Here is a 17,552-nt window from a genome sequence, read left to right as displayed (position 1 = left end):
GGAAACAGGAAAATAGATGAAGTCTCTAAATGGCATTTATAGAAGATTTACATTTTAAAACATGAAATTGAAGACAATACTTGCAGCAAAATATTACCATAAGAGTACAATTCATTGCAACGGTGAAACAAAACAAGGTTATTTTCCCCATTTTGATTTTTAATTATTATAATGTGTCCTGGACTTGTTGTAGCAAATCCTATCTGATTTTTAGGGATTACAGCTTCTTTAAGAAATAGTAATATTCATAAAATGAATGTTTGAGGTTACAATAAGGTAGTATTTGATAGATGCAGTAGCTAAGGCTGTTCCTCTTATTTAAGATATTGCAGAATACTTGGCATGGAATTTGGACGGTGTTGAAATATGTGAATCATATGTTCTTGGCAATGTGTGTACAAAAACCTGCAGCTGGAGAAAATGCAAAATCCTTTTCAGTGTGGGACTTTGCATCTAAAATTTAATTCTATAAATCCAGATTTTAAAGGGAGGATGTCTTCTTCCCATGTCATCACAGGCCTGCTTATGCTTATAGGTGAAAAAGGGCTTTTTTTTATTTTTCCCCCTTGATTTTTTTTCCTGGCTTGTTTTAAAAACAGAAAGTTAATAGAGAGGGATGGAATTGTAGTTTATTCCTCTTTATTGGTAAACACACAGAGAAGGAAATGTATTCTCTACAGACATTTGCATCTACCTCATTTGTCACCCAGTGACATTTTCCTATGTTTGTGAATCCCTGTTGCCTCAGTGTGTGCTGTTAAAATGAGCTTTGACAGCAGCACAGCCTTTCTTTATAGCACTTGGTAGGATGCTTTTGAAGTGCTGTGCCTGCTGAGTTAACAGCTGTAATTTTCATTACACTGCAGGAGGAGTGCTTCAGTTCCATATGTTATGCTGCAAAATGCAAGCCTGCCTTTAGTTGTCTTAACTTCAGAGGTTTTGCTCCAGATTTACAGTTTCAACTCCAAACAGAAGCATGTGACTCTTAAGCTTTTCAGCAGGGCTGCTTGTTGGAATGAGCTGTGTGCTGTGTTAAAGCCCTTCCCCTTCCTCAAAGAGCCATTCTGGTGGGACAGAAGCAGCATCTGGGCTGGGATGTCCCTGGGGTCGCTGGCTGTCTGTGAAGGCTCTGCTCAAGTAAAATTCCAGTGTGCTGCAGCATCTCTGCTTTAGGCCTTTCAACCCCTGTGACTGGGATTCCTCCCAGCTGACTTTAGGAAATGAAGTGATGCATCTGAATTATGAGCTCTAGATTTCCTCTGTGCACTGGAAAGACACAGAGAGAGAGAAGGAGAAGAAGTCTGTGCATGATTACTCTGACCTTACGTGGTCTAAATTTCCTTGCCAGTGATATCTGTCTTCTGCCAGCACTGAAGGAGCTTTCAATGTCTATCCAAAAAAAGTTAACCATATAAATTTTATATTCCTTTATTTCCTAATATTTTTGGAAGAATAATTATTTTACTTTCTAAATGAGTCATGGTACGTGCTGTAATTATTAATTATGAAAATGAAATGAGACAAAATCAGTGAGGTTGCTATTGAAAAGCAGTACCTCACTTTATGAAAAACAAATTCTGTATTTGATTTTTCTACCCCATAGGACATAAAGCTAAAGACTGTAAAAAAATAAGTGCAAAGTTCTCTTACTGTCTTGCTCATCTTGCTTACACATACTTTCTTTAGATATTTTATTTTTGGAAAATTTCATAGCAAAAAATGATGAAGAAAAATATTAGCCCATTATATCAAACCAAAGAAATTTCTAAATAACTTAAAAAGAGAGGACAATCTGTGCATGTATAAGACTGTGAATTGCATATAAATGCATTGATACTTATATTCTTGAAAACCTGATTGCTACTTAAAATTAGATGGAAATGTGTTGTTGTGCTTCTGGTAAGACATTTTCTGGTAATTGTTGAAATAATACATTAAAGTAGTGAATAAAATCCCCTTTCTCTTTTTGAAAATTTACATAAGTTGACAAGTTCAGGTATATATTAGTCTTTTATGTAAAATGTTTTTTAAATAATAGTGTTTTCAGGAATATTTTGGATACCTAACAGAGTGTCACTATTTCTTTTTAAGCTGCCTCTGAACAGTGCTTCTGGGAATTATGAGTTACTGGTGGAGGGCCGTGCTGATGGCCGGCACATCTTCTCTAACCGTACCAGCCTGATGTACATGTCAAAGAGCACCTCTGTGTTCATCCAGACTGATAAATCCATGTATAAGCCAGGACAGGATGTGCTCTTCAGGATTGTCACTGTCTATCCTGATCTCAAACCTTACCAGGTGTCTCTGAATATATATATCCGAGTAAGTATCCACAGGAACGCGGTTAGATGTTAGATTGTGTCACATGTTCTGAATTTGTGACAAATATAGGTGGTATGAATTGCTGCCTAAATCTTGCCAGCAAGACCACTCACATTTAACATGCAGCTTGGCTTTTCTCCTAGGACCCTCGGAAGAAATTGATTCAGCAGTGGTTGATGGAGGAGGGTGATTTGGGTGTGGTTTCCAAAAAATTTCAGTTGTCAATGAACCCTCCACTAGGAGACTGGTCCATAGAGGTGGAAGTGAATGTGAGTATTAACATTGCTAAATATCAGAGAGATTTATTTCTTCTGCTAGATGTGTATAAAATTGTGTTTACGTTGCTGAAACCAGTTATAAACATGGATCATGAGATGAGCAAATCCTTTCCTCGTGTCAAAGATTGGGCAAGATGCTATGCAAACCTCACAAGATTTTCAATAGTACATGGTTTTTTGGGGAAGAATACAAAACCCCACATACATACTTTATCCTAAGGCCTGTGTTTTGATTCCAGGATAAAAATGATATTAAAAGAGTGAGGAGTTGTAATATTAATATAAAAGAAAGATATCATGGAGTAGAGTTTTTTTCCTTTTTAGGTGAAATGCTCCTACATTTATTTTGCAAGCAAATACACAGAAATTTGTTGTATCACGCTGTGCAGCCAGTCAATGTCTAAAGGGTTGAGGAACCAAGACTATTTACAGATCTTTGCCTAGTTTTAGGCGTGTTACAGCAACTCACAGTGACTGATGAGTTACTGAGGAAAAAATAACTTTGTAAAATAGAAAGGATGACTAGTAATACAGGATGATTGCAAAACAAAACTGGAAGAGTCTGTGTTGCATGTTGCTATTGGAAGTAGCTCTCTCAGGCCAGTCCTTCAAGCTGTTACACTCCTCATACACCATGGAACATGTTTCAAAAATAGCTGGAGGTTTAGCTGTTCAAAACTCTGTGTGTCAGGGTTATTCAGCCTGCTTTTTAATACCTATAATTTGGGAACTGCATTTCCTATTTGGCTTGCAGTGGCTCTTCAGAGACATTTAGCAAGTATAAACAGGACTGGTTAATGTTACATAATGAGGGAGATGATGGGTAGAAAGGGGAAAAACTCACATGATCATTTATTACTCAGGAGTAACATTTACCAGTACCAGTTATATGTTTGATAGATCTCTATAGTCTCAGGCATGTGAGGGTGGTGCTCAAGTGAGTGTCAGGACTGGATTTTTCAAACGCTTTGTCATGTGGGTGTGGAGTTGTTGCTGTTGTCTGTGATGGGAAAAATGTATGAAGTTGTTCCTGTGCTCCTCCCTGTGCTCTGCCACTCCTTCCCATCTCCTGCCTACTATTCAGTGGCTTCTCAGTCATGCTAAAGCAGCTGTAGTCAGGCTGAGATGTAAAGTGCAGTGGGGAAGTGACCCAAACTGAAAAGCATCTGTGTGTTTTTCTTGGCCTAGACCAGACCAGATCACTGATCCAGCTGAGAAGCCATCCCCACTCACAGCTATTGTAGGTGCTTCTCAGCACTGGGGCAAGCATGGCTCAGACATGGAGACAAAGCCTGGTGGCAGTGGTGGGCTCCTTCAACAGCTCATATGCCAAGCAAAAAAGTGTTTGTGAAATGTGGCTTGGGCTTTCTGCAAAAGCTTGAGAAATGCTGAAATTAGGAGATAATTGATGAAGGGGTTGTGGCAGCTATTTTCAGGATCTGAATGAGTGCCACTCCCTCCTGAAATAAAACCGAAGAGAAAAAAAAATTGTGAAGTTGAAAGAAACATGCCTTGTAAATTCATCTGGGGTAATGAAACAGCTGTGAGACAAGTGAAGTGAAACATTAGTAGAGTGTAGTTGATGGTATTCTAAATTTTAGCCATGCTATAGAAGGTTAATGATCTTGGAAAATATATGTCAGAGTGAGAGTGTCTCTCAAGTCATGAGTAACAAGGAGAAAGTAAATAGAGAATGTTTTGTTTCTGTCTGTTTCAACATATAGCTAAAGGGCATCAGGTAGAGGAGGTGAAGAGTGATTTCAAAATGACTGAGACATCATAACTGAACTGCAGAGCACAGCACTGGCAGTTATTGTGAATACTCAAAACTTGGGATTAAAAGGGTCTGGACAAATTCTCGGCACACTCCATTGAGAACTGGTAGTAAAAAGGCCTTAGGTGTCAGCTCAAGACACAGTGTCACTCCTGGTTACCCTGGTTGACGCAGATCCCTAGGCATTCTCTATTATTTCATGGTTGTCTTTTTGGAAAATGCATTCTGACAACACAGATTGCTGGAGCAGCTGAATACAAAGGTACCAAACTTGTGTTAAAAGGAGATCAGGCTAAATGGTTCCTTTTGACATTTAAACTCTTTGAACTGAAAATTAAGATAGGGGAAAAAAAGAAGTGTATATTATACTTCAGGAAAAAAAAAAGGTTTTAGACCTCAGTGTCCAGAAAAAAAGGCTATTCTTACAGTGCTTATCCTTTGGGAATAGAATAGCAACCCCAAGTCCCACACAGAAATAGTTATGTTTACTTTCAGGCCCTTTTTTCTTTAACTTGCTCTGCTTTAATTTTCAAATTCCACATTGACATAATGACAAAGCAATATGCATTATTTCTACAGCAGTGCCAGCATATCTTCGTTGGCTAAGGGCATCATATGCATGATACATTAAGTGACTACTGCAGTATTCACACTATTGGATTAGGTCTGCCTAGTGTGTTGTCTCACAGACTTATTTTTCTGAAAGTATGCCAACCATCAGATTATTGAAACCTGCAAGACACCTTGCAGAATAAAGGAAAAGAACTTTCCTAATGGGAAACTCTACTTTATTCTCTTGGTTGCAAGGGAGTTTATGCTGTGAAATACAAGATCATATGGGATGGGATTGCATTTGAACATGGAGTTGTGTTGGTGATATTGTGGAGATTTAGTGGGTGTTCAGTGAAAGCTGCTGAGCGACTGGATCCCTCCTCGTGGATATTCCTAGCTATTAACTGGGTATTCCATTCTCTTCTGCAGCAGTTCTCCTGTTCAAGGGAGATGTAGTTTTATTATGTCATGTATAAAGTCGCGTAGATCCGCCAGCTCTTCCTGATAAGAGAGGCCACTGAGAACTTGCAATTACTGCTAAGGAAAGCTTAGTATAAAACAGATATGTCTTCCTCTCCTTAACTAGTACTGCCAGCTCTGGCCCTGCATGGCATCCAGCCAGCTAATGGATCTGTTGAGGCTTTAGGAACATCTTCATATGGCAAACCCAGGCTGATCTATGCATGACTTAGCTATCCTGATGCCATGACTTGGGCTTTCTAGTTAAATAGCCAGCCTTTCTTTCTCAGTTTGCCTCTTGTCTTTAAAGAATTGTTAAGTGATTAAATAACGTTTCCCTTCTCTTGATTACAGATCAGTTTCCAAGTGTACCGAGTCTTGATTTTTGGAAGTGCTTCCTCTGAATTCTGTTTTAAATCAGGTTTTGGCTGCTTGCTGCTGTTAAACATCCTGTAGTATTTTTAATAAAAGTTCAGGTGTTAGTACAGCTGTTCCAGGAAAACTCAAGACAGAGTAATTATGGTCTGGTTTCCAAGCCTCTACCTTGTATTTTAGTTGGATATCTTATATTTCCTGTTGCTGAAAGACTTCCAGTTGCTGAGTTTTTGTAGCATGCACCTCTAACCAGAAGTTTTTTCTAGTTAAATGGCATTTTGTAATCTAATTTATGGAAGTTGTTATGTATAAATTTATGATCAAATATCGAAGAGTAGTAATGTTTCAGGTGCAACAAGGGCTTTCCAAAATATTTTTAAGAGTATTACATTTTTTTTAAAGCTTCAGCTATAAAACAAACTTTCAGAATCAACTGGGAATGATTATATACTATACAGGTTGAATTTTTTAGCTTTTGAGGTTTAATACATGTTGCAGTGTATCCACAGCAAATTTTGTCATGTTTTATGCTAGATTAGTTATGGATTTCACATTTGATGCGTTAAGTTTAATGTTGTATATATAATTGCTTAAAAAATGTGTCACACTTCTTCAAAATCAGACTGTACATAAAGCCTTTGGCATTGCCTGAGTATTCAGTAGTTTGAAAATGTGCACAAATATTCAATCAGGATCTGCTTGTGTAAATAGTGGTGACACTGGTGGGATGCTGACTGGTTTTTGGAGACTGTGCTATTGAATTTGAATAGAATTTCATTTTGGGGTTTGTTTCTTGCATGTGCAAACAAAGCATGGAAGTGATCATGAAGTGCTTCTGTTAGTTCTGTCTAGACAAAAATCTGTTTTATTGAGCTTCAGAGCCAAGGTGGAAGAGTGCTCCTGACAGGGCCTGTGGGACAATGAGGTAGCTCAGGAATGCTGCTAGTGCCAGCGCTGTGCTTTTCCAGGGCAAAGCCCTGGACCACACCCAGAGTCTTTCCCCATGCTCTAACAGCAATGCATGTCAATGTCAGAAACAAATAAGAAAATGGACACAGATGAGATTGATTTCAGGGACTTTCAGTTGCCAAAGAAGAAAAAAAATCTGTGGGGAATGGCTCCTGTGACCTCAGTTTCATTGGATCAGACCCAATGAATTAAAACAGGAGAGTTCAGCACAGCAGAGCAGAATCTAGACTGTAGTTAGGGATTCTTGGATGTCAGGATACACAGCATCTAAGGCTTCCCTGCAGAAAGGCTCATCCTCATCATCCCAGAACACCTCTTTGGATCTCTTTTTGGCACAATTTTCTTACTCTGGGCGATTGGCACAGAATGCAGTAGGTGTTCTGCAGTTTAAGAAATGCTGATTTAGAGCAAAATGTTGTTAGTCTGGAAGGGTGAGTGTAGCTAAGAAGCAGGAGAAGGCATGGAAAACAAAACCTGTACTAGAATGAAGCTGCTCTGGGAAAAATGGAATAGGCGTGGTGTTGTTTTCCTGTCCTAAAGAAAACCTCTAAAAATCTCTCTTGGGTTGTACATATATAATTAACTGACTAACTGCTTGTCTCAAAAGCTACTGTTCCTGGAAACTGGTTTAACAACTTCCACAACAGTATATTTGAACAATATTTGCCAGAGAGACAGCCTTGCCCTAATGAACTAAAATGATTGAGTGGTTGAAGTGTTGTTACTTGTTTTACTTCAGACCAGCTTGGCTAAAAAATGTGTTAGTGGAAAATCTGGCTTGGTATTCACATCATCAGGATGACCAAGTAGGGTCTTTGCCTTTCCCTGAGCTATCAAGCACGACTTGATTTCTGTCACAAAGCTTGTCATTTTAGAGAAGATGCAGCCAGGAGTACTAGCCTCTGTAGTACTAGTACTGCAATCTGTTTTCTACTACTTACAGTTATCTTAGTTTTTAATTGTAGTTTTAAAAATTTTATTTTTACTTCTAAGATGATGGGAAACAATATTTCATATTCAAGGGAGATGCTTTTTAAGTGTGCTGTCTGGGGTAACATTTTGTTCAGGTTTTGCTTTATGGCAAGGATCACGTACATAGTATTGAAAGTAAAAGCTGTACAGAGAGCAAGAAGTGAGGTGAATTCACTTCAGGACATTTCCCTAAGAGGTGTTCCTAAGACAACCTGATAGTAATCTGATTGTGGACTGATTTATGCATGTCAGAGCTGTAGCATTTTGTCTTGCAAATATTATGATTTGCACAAATGTTGTGAAAGTCGATAATTCTGCATGCATATTTTCAGACATAGGCATATAAAGATGATCGGTGCCTTGATCATCAAATTGGCAGCAATCTGATTTTTACTTTGATGGGAGTATTTTGCTAGGAGATGTGTAAATACAGATACGTAAAGGGCTTGGTCTGAGGTGCTTAACTTGCAAGGTTGTTGATCAGGTAACAAAAGTTTGTAATTGTTTCCATTTTAGGTCCTGGTCCTAGGGTTTTCCTAGGGTTTTTACCGTAGGAGTTCTCAGCTTATCCTCTCTTGTTACAAAGAGTCATTCCTATCTTACACATCTTGATGCCACCTGACAAATGGTTATCCGTATTCATTTTTCTTTTCCCTCCTGGAGGAAATGAGTAAAAAATTTAGAAAACTAGGAAAATAGAAGAGAACACAAGTAACAGCAAATTATGTAGTTCCTTGATTTCTTTCCTTGATTTTAAGTAACAAATAGCTGAAACAAGAAGAAACAACACAAGGGTGTCTCTGCTGAAGTAAGTATGGCTGTGAACTGTAACAAAACTGCAGCCACCTTCTGAGTAAGTGTACAGTCATAAGATTATACAAGATTTTGAAATAGTCTCATCCACTAGATAGACTGTGTAGGAGCCTCTTGTTTGTAGAAGTTAATTAAAGATGTGCTAGCAAAGATGGTGCTGGTATGTCAGTCATGTTTTATCATGACTGTGACTACTTATGCTAGTTAGCTTTATGCTAGTTAGCTCAAGTATTTAGTTTTTTAGTACAGAAACCAGGCATATATTGATAGATGTCTGCAGACTGGAAGCTGCACAAGCTGTTCATGATAAATACTTAGAATCTGCTTCACATGAACTTCTGTGTCCTTCTGCTCTGTAAATATGTACTACTGGTCTCTAGAGGAGCTGATAGTGATTGAGCTATGATTTAAAATCACACCATGTCAAATTGTAGTTTAACTTGAATATGGGTGGGATTTGGCCAAGAAGGTATGTTAAATTTACTAATCTAACCACAATTGTATGTATTTTCTCATATGAATTTTTTTCAATAGGGTCAAGTTCATTATCAAAGATTTAAAGTGATGGAATATGGTAAGTGCTATTTAGTAGTGACCAAAATCAGTAGTGATTCTCCATTAATTTATACTGGCTTCCCTTGTCTGGCATGAACATTTTAAATACTCACAGAAAGTTAAATTTCCAAATCTTTGGTTTCTCTGAGACTGACAAAAAAATCAAATCTTATCAGCTGCCCTGTTTATCTTTGGTAGTTTTAATGATCCCAAATTACCTGGTTGGGAAGCTTGCTGATGAATTCTGTAAAGGCTGAACAAGCTAAATGTTTTATATTTCTGATTTAGAGGCTTCTATGCAGGCTGTTTTTATGATGCTTTTTTCTCCTTTCAACAAAAAGTCGTAGTCAGGCAATTGGCTTAAAAATACATCTTACCTTTTATTAGGAAACTTAGGAAACTAGTAGTGTTTATTAAATTACATGTTCTACCCTTGTTACTTAAAAAAAGAAATATTCCTTCTGTGAATTTAATACTTCTTGTAATTTTTTTTTTTAGTTTTACCAAAATTTGATGTCCTAATAACAACACCCTTGTACTACTCTTTGAGAGATGAAGATGTAACTGGTGTTGTCTCTGCAAAGTAAGTAAATCGCTGATACTGTTGTCACGTTCACTCTTTAAGAAACTTATTGTGGTTCTTTAAGTGTCAAAGTAAAAATTAGAATGCTAATAAAGCCCCATCTATTCAAAATTTGTTGGCTAGTATCTGTTTCTACTTGCTGGATTTTGTTGTAACAAGATTTAGTAGATTTTCAGACTTCTAGTTAGTTCTTTTGGTCTGGTAAATATAGTTCTAGACTACAGCTATACATTTTCAGCTACCTTACTTGAAAATTTCTTAAGTTTCTTCCCTGTTATATGTGTTTTGATGGTTTTTTTTTGTTCTTATGGTATTTATGTTCTCTTATGGTACTCTCCAATTTACCATGTTAAGGTCTGTAGGTATAGTAGCTGTATTTCATTAGACCACTTGGAAAATAAGGCAAACTTCTATGAACATCTTCCTTGTTCCAGTAAATCAGCATTGCAGATTTCAAGCCTAGGTTTCTTGTATCAAAATACCAATAGCTGTAAATAGGTAAAGAATGAAAACTTCTTGAGAAATTCAGAAGAGGCTTCAGTGTAGACTCCTGTGTAAATTACATTTTATATTTCAGCTGAGCTAATATCTAGACAAAAAATTACTATGCATTAATCTCAGAAATTAATTTAATTTTTGAAGATGAGAGCCAGATAGAGCTACCTGATAGATCCATCCAAGAAGACTGAAATAAAGGGTTTTTTGTGGGTTATGTAATGCCTTAAAATACATACCTTCTGAAGAAGCACTCAGTTTACAAGTGAAATGCAGAAATCATTGTTTAGCAGGCTATTTAAATTGAATGTTTGGACTTTGAGAAAGCACTTCTTTCTGTAGAGTGCACGCAACCTGATATTATAAACTATCAATGCCAGGTTGGATGGGGCCCTGAGCAACATGGTTTACTGGGTGGCATCCCTGTACATGGCAAGGAGGTTAGAACTATATGCCCCTTAAGATCCCTTCCATCTCAACCCATTCTATGATTCTGTGAATCTCCTAAGGGGCAATTAAAAAAACGTTTTCCTTACTTTTTGTCCCCCCATTCTACTTTGCTTTTGGAATTCATTATATGCCAGCTAATATTTGATTTCTTAGGCTATTTTGGACCCTTTCATTTGGTATACTCATAAGGTGCTTGAAAGTGTACCTGTTTGCTGCAATAAATTCATACTTAGACACCAGTGAAGCATCTGAGGTTGAATCCCAGCAGTGACAAAGTTTTACTGATGCATCGTAATAATTTATAGAGAATGACTTGATTCCTGATGACTGTTTTTTAGAGACATAATGCTTCTTTATACGACCTGTAGATGTCATAAAGCCCATTTTATTCTCTGGAGTATTATTAGATCAAGTTAAGTACAGGGATGCTGCTCAATGGCAGTATAATTTCAAGGTTAATGGCAGCTTATTACTGTAATAAATAATAAGGTCTGCTTAGACTGAGTTTATATGCCAGACAGTGTTATCAGAGTTGTTTCTGTAACTATGCTGTTTGATTTTTCTTTCTTTCTGCTTTTCAGCTTTGATATTACTTAAGTGGCTGCATAATTATTTAAAGTACTTAAAAGTTACCACAGCTACACGTATTACTGCTGAGGACTAGAATGATTTTAGGTGTCCTGTCTGTCCTCGTGTCGTTCCTCCCCTCCTTCACTTCTCTGTCTCAATCTGATAATGTTGTGGTTTCTCTTAAGTATAACTTGGAAACATTTATACAAAAATTTTGTTTTATTGCTGCTTAGTGGCTGCAGGTTGCTATTGTCATGCTAAGAAGGGAGTATGTTACAGTTTTCAGGTTTGCCACAGCTGGACATTGTTTGCAATGATTTATTGAGACTGTGTTTACTAAATAAGTAGTAATAATTATGACCAAATGTCTAGAGATATCTCATTTTGGGTTGGCAATATTTGGTAAGCAAAACACACTTCCCACATCCCATTTTAACTCTACTGCATATTAGTTATGATGCTACATCAGTGTTCTGTCAATAAGAACAGAATTGTTCTTCTAATTGCTTTCAGCGTTTAGCCTAGTATAGTTAACTTTTGTACATCATACAGCCCATAATAATTTTAATAGGATTGTAGAGCTTGTGTAGTGGAAAGAACAGCACTGTGTATCTTCTCCAGGTTTTAGGTTTCCAGCTTTGATGTTGCTAAACTGGTTTCAGTATGGAAAACTCCATGTTTTGGAGTAGGAATGTGTTCTGCCCATATCTGAGGCCAGAGAATAAGATTTTAGTAGGATCTTGTGCCTTGAGAGCTCTTCAGGAGCCCAAGTCCTGGAGGGTGGTGTGTTGTTTGACTTTGCCTGATGTGTTTCAGGTACACATATGGAAAGCCAGTAAAGGGAACTGTAACAATCACTTGCCTTTCTGTTTCTTACTGGACAAACAAGAGAAATATAACAACAACAATGGAGGTGAGTAATCTCTTAGTAGTTTCTTTAAGTCTGTGTCCTGTTGTTGGTTAAGTGATGCTTGGAATCATTCCTGAGTGCCAAGCTGGAGAGTGTTAAACTCTCTTTAATTTCCAGCCTAAAGCTTCTACATTCAGACTGCTTCTTGGGAATGACACTTGGCACCTGTGCTCCATTTACTTGTGCCTGGAAGTTATTTTGGAGTGTACCAACTGACCCAGGTAGAAAGATTTTCCAGGAGCTTCATAGGTGCTTGAGGACCCATGCTCAGGAATGCTCCCTGGCCCCGTGTCTGCCGCTGCACACTGAGCTCAGTGTCACAAGGCTGGAGGAGAACACTTCAGGTGTCTGGGTGGAGCTCTAGCATGGTAGAAACCAAAGCATTTTGCCTACTAATTGCCAGCAATTACATTTGAGCTACTGCGCTAATTGTAACCTGAAGCATGAAATTTAAAATGACACACAACGTGAAGGCTTAAAAGAGGTGATAGATTGGTTGCATTCTTTTTGCAAAATCAGACATTTTACTTTTAAGACGTGGACTGTTAAAAAAGGTTAAGGTTTTGCTACATTAAGTGACTGTAATTTTATGTTTGCTCACTTCAGCCCCTGTCTGTCTTCAGTTCCTTCAGCAGCACTTAGTCTACAGAAACTCTAAGTTCAGATACTGAATAGAGTATACCCCTCTCCTTAGGCAGTAACTTGTTCATTGTATTTTCCTGTAAAGCTTAGGTACGACTGTGCTAGCCATGTAGCAATGGGTAATTCTAGAAATTAGGACAAAAAAGTAACTTTTTCCCTAAAGCATTGTTGCCTCTAAAAAAGTAGTGAACTTCTACTGGATTTAATAAAAATGGTTGCTGACAGCAAAAAAATAAGGGGCCAGTGTTCATAATTTTCTGGTGTTCACACTCCAAAACTTGGTTGTGGAGAGAGCTACAGGACTTAACCAGAAATAAGCTACAGTAGACAGAAAGGTGTCCTTTTCTGGCTTTTCTGGCTCAACAGTTATTTTTTTCCTGTGTTGCAGATAAATGGATCTGTGAATGTAACCTGTAACAAGCTGATGTTGCAAAACTTGAATGCGGAGCAGTTGTGGCACCACGGTGGCAGCGATTACACGGAGCCGATCGAAATGATCGCGGTGGTGACCGAGTCACTCACAGGTGTGTGAGTGGGAGCTGTGGGAGCTCTCTGACAGAAATCCACAGTGCCTTGCTGCTCTGAGCAACAGCTTGGAGCTCGGGAAAAGTATCATGCACTGATCTCAGCTCAAACCATCCACATTCAAATATATTGTCTGAATGTTGCTTGCCTAGAAATGTAATAGTTTAACCAGCTGTTAACTCAGTAGAATAGAGTTCTGTGCTAAATGATTTATTAAATAACCAAGAAACACATTCTGATAGGAGCTTGAAGTCAGTGACTGATCATTTTTGATGAGAAGAGCAGGCATAAAGAATCGCTAGCATTAGCCTGAATTTTACAAACTTAACTTTAATCATAAACTTACTGACATTGTGGGTTTGTAAGCCACATTAGTAGAAAGAGTTTCCTGGTCCTAGCTTGTCCACAGTCTAGCCTCTTCTAGGTGGACTGATTTGCAAACTGAGGGTTTTTTGTGAGTTCATGTTCCACTGCACCTTGCACGTAAGAAAAAAAATAAAAAATCACATGTACAAAATGTATGCCTGTCCCAGAAACTAGGTTTCATTACAGACTTTCTGTAGAAACCCCAGCAAGGTGAAGCTGACTGATTTGGGATTTAATAAGTTTCTTCCTTGTATCATTCTGGCATAGTCTGTGTGAGCGGAGCCCTGTGTGATATATCTTATATTGCATTGTGGCAGGCAGTACCAGTGTATGTGCCAGCTTTGTACTGATGCTGAGCTAGAAGGATGAAGAATGATAGGAGTTCAAATGGTGAAAAAGATGATAGAATTATTTCAAAGTCATGGGCAGCAAATTGTATTGCTTCTAAAGCAAAATATGTGTTAAATGCATGTTGTCTAAACACATACAATTATTCAACAGGAATCTCCCAAAATTCAAGTACCATCATATTTCCGAAGCAAAGTGACTATTTTATTGAATTTCTGGACTACACTAGAGTTATAAAGCCTTCTCTGAACTTCATAGCAACTGTAAGTTCATTTGTTTGATATCATCTGTGGGTAAACAAATGTGACTTCTCCTCTATGCTTAGATAGCAAAGATTGCCTTGGATTTTTAAGTGTAATTTACAGATTTATTTTCAAATTCTCTCTTTTTTTCACAATACATATCAGCAAATACTAAACTTGGAGACATTTGCTCTAGAAAAGGGTAAGTGGAAGGGAATGCTGTATTTTGGCAGGATATATTTGTGTATAGTTTATCAGCATTCTTGTGGAAGAGAAATCTTCCCTAGCTGATTTTTTGACTGTGCTTTGAAACAACACATTAATTATTATGTTTCAAACCTCTTTATAGTATAGATTTGTATATCCAAGTAACTATATATATGTATCTATACATACACACAAATATATACTTTATATAGTGAATTTGTATATTTAAACAGCTTTTATTTAATTCAGTTAAAACTCATCAAACCACATTGCTTTCAAGTGAAAGTGTTGCTTCTGCCTTCTGTCCTGTCCTTTTCATGCCAGCTGCAGTCCACCCCTATAAATATTTTACGTTCTTCATTCTGTCCCTCATCTGCACTCAGTATTTCCACATTTTGCAGAGGTTGCATATTGTATCACTGCATTTTGCTTGAAAAGGGGGGTGAATTTTACAATTCTTGAGCCTTTACTATATAGAAATGTGACTAAATAGCAGTGATTTAGGCTGAATATTCTCTTCCAGAGTGGATTGGCTCAAGACGTAGCTTTATGCTAGCCTGGTCATTTGGGCTTTTTGTTTTTGTGCTTTTCATTTTCTTTGCCAGCATCTCAGTTTGAATCCACCTGTTTTTTAGTCCTCTTCCAAAGATGAACTAAGTGAGAGATAGCTGAAGCATCTGGCAATTCTTGCCGCTGGCAGACAGGAAGGTTTCAGTTGTGCTGCCAAAGAAGTGGGAATGAACAGCTGCTGCTGTTACTAAAAAGTGGATATCTTACATAAAGAGCATATATTCTTCAGAGAGAGCACAGGGAAATAGGGGCTGAGGAGGAGTGGTAATGTAGTGACATCTATGGGCTGAAAAAGAAAAAGGAAACATTAGTTCAGTGCTTTTAAATATAAAAGTTGATTTTTATGTCATGTATAATGCAGAATAAGAATGATTTTACTGGATGAAAATCTGCTTGAATGTGGGAATGAAGGTTTTAAGTTGTAGTGCTGATTGATGTATGATGGAGTGAAGATGTTGCACACTGTCAATTTTGGGCCTCGTTTCAGTCTTCAGCTCATTTGATGAATTCATAAAAACATCCAACTCAGCATCATCTCTGCTCATGTGACTCATTTTCCCACATTATGTAAATGTTGGGTTGCCCTTTCTTGTGGTGATGAAGTGCAAGTGATAAAATTAAGTATTCAGATTGTAGGTAGGATATGTATCATTTACTTGAGACACAAACATTTTCAACTAGAAGAGTAATTGGGAGAGCAGAAATGCAAAATGTCTCCTTTCAGTTCCATCTACTTTGCTTTCACTCTTTTTTTATTCCCTGGAGTTATGAATAATTTTGTTCTTGCCTGACTTGCCTACTTGCAGTGCTTACTAGGGAACAGAAATAAAGCTATTGATGTGTGAGAAACCTGAGGATGCATTTTTTTTTAATGTGATGTGAGTGCAAATATATTGTTATATGCTATGTGTTGTGCACTTTAGCTTTACCCTGTTTGATGTGTTTGATAAGTGTTTTGTTTCTTTTTGTTTAGCTAAAGGTGTCACGTTCTGATAGCAACCAGCTGACAGCTGAAGAGAGGCAGAATCTTGTAACAATCACTGCAGAAGAGTCAGACCTGCTTTTCCATCACTCTTCACTTTCTCACCTGGAAAATGAGGCAACAGAGGAGAGAAATCTGACAGTCCATGTCCTGAACTACACAGTTCCAGAAAATGGAGTAATTGATGTTGAGTTTCCAATCCTGTCTGCTACAAAAACTCTGAGAGTTCAGGTACTGCTTTGTAACATGTTGCTTTGGAGTGTTGACACACTAAATTGCCTGGGCTGGGATCACTGATGTGCTGTCCTGCTATCTGCAACAGCTGACATGTCACCTATTGTTATTTTTATTACTTCATGTTACAGCTGGAAAGAAAGTGAAAGATCCTCTCAAATGGGATTTAATAATTGCACTATGATATCAAATGAAAAAACCTCAGATACCCAAAGCATAAAGTGGACTTTTGCTAAGGCTGCCATGCTCTTGTAAACTGTACCACAAAAATGAACACCACAGATTTTGCTGTTTTGTTAAGAGGGTTTTTTTGCACTGTCTTGCAGGCAGAGTTCCTCAGCAGTAAGACTGACATAGGTGTTTATGATGTGTTCAGCTCCCCCAGTCAGACTTATCTGCAGGTTAAAACAAGGAGCCAGGATATAAAGGTACAGTCTGAGACAAAACTTGCCATGATTAAAGCCTAGTTACTTATGGTTTTTCCATACTCATCCATATGAATTGTGTGCTTTTCCTAGGCTGGGAAGCCTTTTGAGCTGAGTGTTGCCAGCAACAAGCCAGTGAGAGAGTATCACTATCTGGTAAGTTACAGGCTTTACATATGGGGACAGTGCAAGGTGACCTTTACCAGCTTGAGAAATACTCCAGTGAGTGGAATGTGATTAAACATTTGAGATTTGGCATTTTTTAATTGTGCTTTGTGGAAGAGAAGGCCCAAAAACTTCCTTTCCACCAGAGGGTCCTTTCTGAAAGGGAACTCTGTTATTCTACCTGGGAGGAATGCCCCTGGCACTGTAAGGAAGCCTTCTCTCACCTGGGTGTTGGGTTATCTCTGACAGCAGATGTGAGACAAGGCACTACTGTGAGAGCAATAGTTTCTGACTGTGCAGAGCATCTGCAATGGGAGACGGGACAAGGACATCCCAGGGCAGCCCAGGCTGTGGCTTTGTCAGCAGGTCCTGCAGGTGCAGGTGGAAGCAGGGGCCTGGTGGATCCTGTGTGCAGATTCTGGAGTGTCAGGTTGAGCCTGTGGGTGCAGGGGGAAAAGGGCTGCCTGCTGAGGAAACAGATGGTTGAGTGGACAGAGAGGCATTTTAACAAGGGAGATTCATAGGAAGCACTTTAAAATAAATGAGTCTTGAGTAGTGGCTTAATTGCTCAGCTGCTCTACTGTATCTTGAAGGATCAGGAAGATTTATTATATAGTCTATTGTAAGTTTCCCATCCTGTCTTTAACACGTACCTGTCTTTTTCACAGTCTGCATCTTAGTACCATGGTAGCTAGGATTCTTTTTCTTTCACAGACTTTAAAGGTAAACTGAATTAGGAAAACCATATAAAATTTGGGCATTCATATTT

The 17,552-nt window shown here is 38.1% G+C and overlaps 1 protein-coding gene across 1 annotated transcript in view; it reads left to right on the top strand.

Moving 5' to 3' along the window:
* CD109 (CD109 molecule) overlaps positions 1 to 17,552 on the top strand; it is a 65,668-nt gene that overhangs the window by 16,270 nt on the left and 31,846 nt on the right. Inside the window, exons 4-13 of the mRNA XM_054279971.1 lie at positions 2,092 to 2,322; positions 2,466 to 2,591; positions 9,049 to 9,088; positions 9,568 to 9,652; positions 11,984 to 12,080; positions 13,108 to 13,243; positions 14,112 to 14,221; positions 15,951 to 16,190; positions 16,520 to 16,621; positions 16,712 to 16,774. Of these exons, the coding sequence (XP_054135946.1) occupies positions 2,092 to 2,322; positions 2,466 to 2,591; positions 9,049 to 9,088; positions 9,568 to 9,652; positions 11,984 to 12,080; positions 13,108 to 13,243; positions 14,112 to 14,221; positions 15,951 to 16,190; positions 16,520 to 16,621; positions 16,712 to 16,774 (1,230 nt within the window). The remainder of the gene's footprint in view (positions 1 to 2,091; positions 2,323 to 2,465; positions 2,592 to 9,048; positions 9,089 to 9,567; positions 9,653 to 11,983; positions 12,081 to 13,107; positions 13,244 to 14,111; positions 14,222 to 15,950; positions 16,191 to 16,519; positions 16,622 to 16,711; positions 16,775 to 17,552) is intronic.

Source organism: Melozone crissalis, unplaced genomic scaffold (genome assembly GCF_028551555.1).
Source record: "Melozone crissalis strain CALT ecotype California unplaced genomic scaffold, PUWL_Pcris_2 ptg000027l_1, whole genome shotgun sequence".
NCBI lineage: Eukaryota > Metazoa > Chordata > Aves > Passeriformes > Passerellidae > Melozone > Melozone crissalis.
Note: the sequence above shows the minus strand (reverse complement) of the source record. Positions and strands in the feature narration are given on the sequence as shown.